Here is an 8,410-nt window from a genome sequence, read left to right as displayed (position 1 = left end):
TCTCAACACTAGCTGTTGCTACTGGTAGGATTAGAACCAATTTGAGAAGCTTGTAAACAAGGTTATAAGTGACACTCTTGTTTGTCTCGACAAGCATAATAGAAAGGTCGACTATGTTTTTGACCTTTCTAAACCTCTCATCTCTACGCATATCAGTAATGAAGTGTGTAAGTTGATAAGGAATATGCATCAGATCTTCCTCCGTGAAATCCAAGGGATAAAGATGCGCAAGCTTAACCAAGTTTTCCTTATGATAAGCAGCAAAAGAATTTACCGGACTGAATGATCCCATGTAATGAAGTAATTCAGTGTTTACCTCATCAAATCTATCTCCAAGCTCTCGAAGTTGCCTATCAATAAGACCCAAAAACATCTCAACATGGAAGCGATGGAGATTCGTGAGATTTTTGTAGAATCTTGAGGGTCTTCCAGGTGGCTTGTACTTACCACCCATTTGAGGAACTTTGACTTTATGCTTGACACGATAAGAAGTGACCTCTTCAAGGAAAGTTTCCCATCCACCATCATCTCTCAACAATTGCAATTGAATCTTTGTCAAATGAATGAGTTCAACAGCATTAACAATGTCTTGATCTTTCTTTTGCAAAGCACGACTTAAGTCATTGGTGTGCCCAAATATGGTTTGCAACAAGTGTGCCATGAAAACAAAGTCAAATGACTCAAAATATGTCAACATAGTTTCAGCAAGCATAGCCTCATTGCTTTGAGTTGGGTCTCTTACTAACTTGTTAAGAACTAGCCGGATTGAAGGATACATGCGAAGAATATGCATAATAGTTTTGTGGTGAGATCCCCAACGAGTGTCACCCGGCCTACTCAAACCCATCTCTTGATTCATGCCTTTACCGGTTTCAATTTCCTCCAATTCCAATGCTTTAATGATCCGTTCAGCTTGAGCCACACGAAGCATTCTAATCTTCTTACAAGACATCCCAAGAACATTCAATAGATTAGCAAGTTGTTGAAAGAACAAAACACAATCACGGTTCTCCTTAGCAACAGCAACTAGAGATAACTGAAGTTGATGAGCAAAACAATGCACATAATAGGCAGAAGGGGACTCATCCATAATTAGTTTCTTTAGACCATTGACATGACCCTTCATGTTGCTAGCACCATCGTACCCTTGCCCACGTACTCTAGAGAAGGTCAAACCATGTTCCATAAGCAAACTCTCAATTGCTGTTTTGAGTGTCAAAGATGTGGTGTTTGCAACATGTAAAATACCAAGAAACCTCTCAACCACCCTTCCGATTTTATCAACATAACGCAGACAAAGAGCCAATTGTTCTTGTAGATACACATCACTTGATTCATCGGCAAGTATTGAGAAACAACTATCACCTAGCTCTTCCATCATAAGCCTAGTAGTTTCTTTGGCACAAGAGTTGATGTGGTCTGTTTGTATTTCATGAGCTATCATTTTGTTGTTCTTTGGAGCATTCTTAAGAACCACCTTATTCACTTCTTCAAAATTCTCTGCTAGCCAATGTAGAAGCTCAAGGAAATTACCTTTATTAAGTGAAACTTCTCTTTCATCATGTCCACGAAAAGCTAACCCTTGACCCAAAAGAAACCTCAGGCATTTAAGAGAATATGTCAAGCGAGCTATATATAGAACCTTGTCTTGTTTGGTGGTTGAAGAAAATGACTCTACGATTGTTGTTTTGGGTGCAATGAAGAAATTGTATTTCTCTTGTGCTTTGTTGTGTGCACTATTGATCCCACCAACATGTTTCCCAAAACTAGCCTTGTGATTCCAATTTCTAAATCCTCCATTCACAAAGCAATCCCCACCAACATGTGAATTATCCTTGAAAAGATAACATACAAAGCAGAAAGCAGCATCTAGCTCTTTACTATACTCAAGCCATTTATAAGACTTGAACCATTTAGCTACAAATCGACGCATACCTCCAACAGGGTGTTGTGGAAAAGCATACTTTTTTGGTCGACAAGCCCCTTTTGCAATGTATCCTCTTCTAATCCTGTTCTGGTCATTAACATCATAATCTGCAATAGCAATCCTCTTCCCAGGATCAGGTTCAAGCAGCTGAACATCGTAAACTGCATCTTCAGTGTCATTCTCTTCCTCTATATTTTCAGATTCTTCGCTTGCTTCGTGCTCAATCTCAGGTTCTGCAATTGGACTTGTGTTCGTGGCACCAACAATCTGTAGCTGCTGCTGATTTTGAACTGAAGGGGAGCTCATAGTGCTATGAAGTTGATTCGATGGGGAAGTGTTCTGCACCTGCACTTGCTGCTCAACCTGAACATGTTCTGCAATTGGACTTGTGTTCACTAGAGCCCCTGCACATGCTCTAGATTTCTTCCCAGCTCTACTCCATAAAGTTTTCAAATCAATGGCGATGCTCTTCCTCTTGAGTTTTGAATTATGTACTGCCTACAATTCAAATACAATTCCTTTGTTATTTTTATGCTAATAAATCAACAGTTCCTAACTCCTACATCTATAGCTACTTCTCACTGAATCAAATAGAAACTACACATTCAGTTCGGATTTCACAATGAATCAAATCAAAGAATGAAATTTCAGAGTTGGAACTTGAAACTTGAAAGGGGATTCACCTTAGGCTTAGAGATTGAGGTTGTTGGAGCAAATTGCTGCACTGGAGGTACGCTCCCCTCCGCGACATCAACAACTGCGGCGGCCGGCGGTGCCGGCGGCGTGACCCACTGTCTCTGTGGCTGTGATGCGGCGCCGTGCCCCGCACTGGGACTGGGTACTAGCTCCTGCTCCTCACCGGCGGCGGCCGCGTCGGCGATGGCCCTGGTGAACTCCTGCGCCGGCGGCTGGCTGTGGCTCGCCATGCCCTCGCGCCGCCGCTCCTGTATCTGTTCGTGGGAATTGGGGAAGGAAGCGGCTGGCGGGTGCGTGTCCAGGCTCTCGTGCGCAGTCAGGTAATACCTAATGGCCTAATGGGCTGCTCGCCTGCTGCCAAAGTGCACGTATTGGGCCCATGTAAGATCGTATTTCTATACTCTGCCATATATGCCTATATGTAAAAAAATATTTGCATAAATTTTCGGGTGTTCATCTGAACACCCTTGACCCATGGTGGATCCGCCCCTGAGACGCCAGGGTTTAATTCCTTGCCGTTTCAATAAAATCCCGTCCGATCCCTGGTTTTTGGCTGGCACCGATGCCAAGCCAGGCACCGGGCGCCTCGTCCCTTTCTTTCATGCACGAGCCTTTTAACCAGCGCTGGAGATATTGTTTTGGTAGAAAATTAATTTGGTTAGCGCCCCAACAAATGCTCCTGCGTTGGAGGAATGGACTCCTGCTCCGGTGCCAGTTCCTTAAATAATTATTTTTATTATCTAAGCGTCCAAACAAGCGCCTCTCCATTGAACGTGCCCTCAAGATACCAAACTTGTCGACCGAGATCATCTCCCTCCCATCCATCCGATCGCCATCACCCAACCAACCACTGTTTCCTCGCGCACACACGAGACGACCACGCCTTCCAGAGCCTTCCGGCGTGGCCCCGCGCGACCGAGACCCGGAGCCCTCACGGAGCCCGCCAGGCGGGCCCTGGGCGTCCTGGACCCGCACGTCATGGCGTCCGTGTACAACTCCCGCACCGGAGCCCGGGTCGCGGAGGGGAGAAAATCCCAAACCCCTCCGCGCACGGAAGAAGCTATAAATAATGGCGAACTAATCCCCTCTCTCTCGCCCACCTCCTTCACTTCCCAAGGCGGAGCGAAGGATATCCGCAACCCCCCGCAGCAGCAGCCCCGCCGAGAGACCTAGCGGCGCCGGCGAACCCCGGATCCGCCCGCCATGGCCGCCCCGACGCCGCAGGGCGAGGCCTCCTCCTCCGATCCGTAAGATCCCGTGCCGATCTAGGGCTCCTCGGTTGTCCTGCGCTTTCCGATCTGGCTGATTGTTTTGCTGATTTTTCGTTCTTGTTTTCGGGCCGTCTGCAGCAAGTCGAAGAAGGACTACTCGACGGCGATTCTAGAGCGGAAGAAGTCCCCCAACCGCCTCGTCGTCGACGAGGCCACCAACGATGACAACTCCGTCGTCGCCCTCCACCCCGACACCATGGAGAGGCTCCAGCTCTTCCGCGGCGACACGGTCCTTCTTAAGGTGCGCGCCATATCCCAGGGCCTCGGTTGAGCCTCCGAGTTTCTAATCACTTCATCTTAGTGTCTGGCCAGTATTTACTTAGCTGCTTCGTCCAGACAGAGTAGCCAATCTAGTGAATTTAAGGTGTGGTTGGCCACACTGCTTTACTCACTGGGGTCTGGATAGCTGCATATATCTAGTATGTATTATACCATCTTAGCTGGTTGATGCGATTAGATAACTTAATTAATACCAATGGATGGGGAGTTAATAACTATGGACTCCTGGGAGTTAAAAGCTTTCTCCTTTATACACTAGTATTTCCTAAACACTACAGTACCATTGCATGATGTAATTGAGGTACCCCCTGTTTGGAATATGGCAATATATTGATTGATGTGTATTTTTGTTTATCATGGACACCGCAATGTGTACGCAGTTGGTATTTTTACAATTATAACCATCTTTTGATTCTGTGGGGCAACACGTAGATTGGAACATGTTTGAAGTTTGGATGCTTCTCTGTATTGGCGCTATATGATAATTATTGTTCTTTTAGCAGCGAGCTACTAGTACTTCATTCATGCCTCCTGACATTTAGGATCACTGTCTTACAGGGTAAGAAAAGGAAGGACACAATCTGCATTGTGCTTGCTGATGACACATGTGAGGAGCCAAAGATCAGAATGAACAAGACCGTCAGGAAGAACTTGAGAGTGCGACTTGGTGACGTGGTGTCTGTTCACCAATGCCCTGATGTCAAATACGGGAAGCGGGTGCACACACTTCCTATCGATGACACAGTTGAAGGCATTACTGGAAACTTGTTTGATGCCTTCTTGAAACGTGAGATTTCTTCATCACTGAAATATTCTCCCTACCTTTTGTCATGGCCTAAGTTAGTTAACCTCCAGTGCTTAGCATGTCATCTGGGTTTTTCTAGTGTGCTGTTCACAACTTTGTTTATACAGCCTTTTAATGCCAACACCTTTGTTTATAAGTGTAAACAGATGGTGTTTCTCAGCTGTCATACTAAAACTGCTATTTCCCCCATGATATAGTATTTGTGTCTACCCTCTGAACTATCTTCATTGAAATAAAGAAATCCATTGTACCTATGCTACACTTTTTTGATGCTGCTGCTGATAAGAAATCTTGAAATGCCTTGCCATATTTTATTGGGACAATATACACTGCATGCAGTCCTTTTGTTGACATTGTATTCATCTGGTTTTTTCAGCTTACTTCCTAGAAGCTTACCGTCCTTTGAGGAAGGGAGATCTTTTCCTTGTGAGGGGTGGAATGAGAAGTGTGGAATTCAAAGTTATAGAGACAGACCCTGCAGAGTATTGCATCGTTGCACCAGACACCGAGATATTCTGTGATGGTGAGCCTGTTAAGAGGGAGGATGAAGAAAGGCTTGACGATGTTGGCTATGATGATGTTGGTGGAGTTAGGAAGCAAATGGCCCAGATCAGAGAACTGGTTGAACTCCCACTGCGTCACCCTCAGCTTTTCAAGTCTATTGGTGTGAAGCCTCCAAAGGGCATATTGCTGTTTGGACCACCTGGCTCTGGCAAGACCCTTATTGCTAGAGCTGTTGCCAATGAAACAGGTGCATTCTTCTTTCTGATTAATGGCCCAGAAATTATGTCCAAGTTAGCAGGAGAAAGTGAGAGCAATCTCAGAAAGGCATTTGAAGAAGCTGAGAAGAATGCTCCGTCCATCATTTTTATTGATGAGATTGATTCAATAGCCCCGAAGAGAGAGAAGACCAATGGAGAAGTTGAAAGGCGTATTGTTTCACAGCTGTTGACTCTTATGGACGGGCTTAAATCCCGTGCACATGTTATTGTCATGGGTGCTACAAACCGCCCAAACAGTATTGATCCTGCCCTCAGAAGATTTGGTAGGTTTGACCGGGAGATTGACATTGGAGTCCCTGATGAAGTTGGGCGCCTTGAGGTTCTCCGGATTCACACCAAAAACATGAAGTTGGCTGAAGATGTAAGTGATCTTCATTAATAATCCTTGAACCTTGAATGCAATATCTTTCTGGATGATTGCTCAATTTGATGAAACCGTTTCTTGATTGACATTGCTAATTGTATTGCAGGTGGAACTGGAACATATTTCAAGAGATACTCATGGGTATGTTGGTGCTGATCTTGCTGCTCTTTGCACTGAGGCTGCTCTCCAATGCATTCGTGAGAAGATGGATATTATTGATCTTGAGGACGAGACAATAGATGCTGAGATACTCAACTCTATGGCTGTGACAAATGACCATTTCAAGACCGCCCTGACGACAAGCAACCCGTCTGCTCTCCGTGAAACTGTGAGCATCTCTTTGACTTTATTTGTCAATTTTGTTTTGTATATACATGTTTTGTAGGGCTCACCTTCTATCTTCTGAAAATCAGGTTGTTGAAGTTCCCAATGTTTCTTGGGAAGATATTGGTGGGCTGGAGAATGTCAAAAGGGAGTTGCAGGAGGTATTTTGCTGCTCTTATGTTTATCTCTATTCTTAAATTTGCTGTGTTCTAGCTGTAGGTTGTATAACAAAAATGAAATTCTTGCAGACTGTTCAATACCCTGTGGAGCATCCGGAGAAATTTGAGAAGTTTGGCATGTCTCCTTCCAAGGGTGTTTTGTTCTATGGCCCTCCTGGCTGTGGTAAAACCTTATTAGCCAAGGCAATTGCAAATGAGTGCCAGGCTAACTTCATCAGTATCAAGGGACCTGAGCTGCTTACCATGTGGTTTGGTGAGAGTGAGGCCAATGTGCGTGAGATTTTCGACAAGGCTAGGGGGTCAGCACCATGTGTGCTCTTCTTTGATGAGCTTGACTCTATTGCTACCCAGGTCAGTCAGTCATTCTCTCCCTCTCTCTCTCTGAATTTGTGCGAGTTTTTTCTTTGTATTTCATAATGGCTGATAACAATGACCATATTACAGAGAGGAAGCAGCAGTGGGGATGCTGGAGGTGCTGCTGATAGAGTGCTGAACCAGCTGCTGACTGAGATGGATGGCATGAATGCTAAGAAAACCGTCTTCATCATTGGTGCTACCAACAGGCCAGACATCATAGACCCTGCCCTGCTTAGGCCAGGGCGTCTTGATCAGCTTATCTACATCCCTCTTCCTGATGTTGAGTCGAGGCACCAGATCTTCAAAGCTTGCCTCAGAAAGTCTCCTTTGGCCAAGGATATTGATCTGAGTGCTCTTGCCAAGTACACTCAAGGGTTCAGCGGTGCTGATATCACTGAAATTTGCCAGCGTGCTTGCAAGTATGCCATCAGGGAGAACATCGAGAAGGTACCAGTAATTTCTATGAATTGATCTGCAGTAGGACTAGGAAATCAATCCTTTTGAAGCACTTATTTTTCTGGCATGCAACACTCTTGGTTTATACCTGTGGTCTAATGGAACTCATCCTTTCAGGACATCGAGAGGGAGAGGCGGAGGAAGGACAACCCTGAAGCCATGGAGGAGGACGAGGTTGATGAGGTTGCTGAGATCAGGGCTGCCCACTTTGAGGAGTCGATGAAGTATGCGCGCCGGAGTGTGAGCGATGCCGACATCCGCAAGTACCAGGCCTTTGCCCAGACTCTGCAGCAGTCTCGTGGATTTGGCAGCGAGTTCCGGTTCCCTGATCAGCCGGCTGCGGGTGCTTCCTCTGCCGCTGCGGCCGACCCTTTTGCTTCCGCTGCTGCAGCAGCTGACGATGATGATTTATATAGCTAAATCCTTTCGCTTTGTTGATTTCGTTCGTAGATGTTGTGCTCCGGTACGCAGTACACGGGAAAACTATGTTCTTAAGTTAATATTGTGATGCACAGTTAATCGTTCTGCCCGTTATTTCCAGCTGCATCTTTTTTTCTGTGATGTTGCTTTGAGTAGCTTTGCATTTGTCATGCCGTGTTCATGTGCGCTGAAAATAGTGCTTGAGATTATTGGATGGGGACGCCTCTTTTGATCATGTGCCTCTTGATTTCATTATACTCTCATTCAGCTGGTGCACCTTCACCAGTTTTCAGCGTACCGTCGTTGCCACATCTCCTCGTCGACACTTGCTGCCCCCAACCACCAGCCGCACCTTCTCCACCAATTTTGGAGGCTGGGGGTGCCCATTTTTCACGAGGGTGGGCGGCTGCCGTTGGCGCCATGGATACGCCCCGGAGCTTGCCGCGCGGACTCGTACCAGGTGGATCCGGTTGGTCGAAGCTTGCTGTGCGGCCTCATATCAGGTGGATCCGGTTGGTCATCGACCAAGGTGTAGACACGCGCGTCGGCA

The 8,410-nt window shown here is 46.0% G+C and overlaps 1 protein-coding gene across 1 annotated transcript; it reads left to right on the top strand.

The window, feature by feature from the left end:
* The first annotated feature begins 3,617 nt into the window (after nucleotides 1–3,617).
* Nucleotides 3,618–7,974, top strand: LOC123098436 (cell division control protein 48 homolog E). The gene is made up of 9 exons (XM_044520421.1): nucleotides 3,618–3,870; nucleotides 3,973–4,135; nucleotides 4,732–4,960; nucleotides 5,355–6,121; nucleotides 6,231–6,452; nucleotides 6,538–6,609; nucleotides 6,697–6,978; nucleotides 7,072–7,431; nucleotides 7,558–7,974. Exons 1-9 carry the CDS (start codon nucleotides 3,827–3,829, stop codon nucleotides 7,858–7,860), a joined length of 2,442 nt encoding a protein of 813 aa, XP_044376356.1. The 5' UTR covers nucleotides 3,618–3,826; the 3' UTR covers nucleotides 7,861–7,974.
* The last annotated feature ends 436 nt before the right edge of the window (nucleotides 7,975–8,410 follow it).

The sequence above is a fragment of the Triticum aestivum genome, chromosome 4D, assembly GCF_018294505.1.
Source record: "Triticum aestivum cultivar Chinese Spring chromosome 4D, IWGSC CS RefSeq v2.1, whole genome shotgun sequence".
NCBI classification, from domain to species: Eukaryota; Viridiplantae; Streptophyta; class Magnoliopsida; order Poales; family Poaceae; genus Triticum; species Triticum aestivum.
Note: the sequence above shows the minus strand (reverse complement) of the source record. Positions and strands in the feature narration are given on the sequence as shown.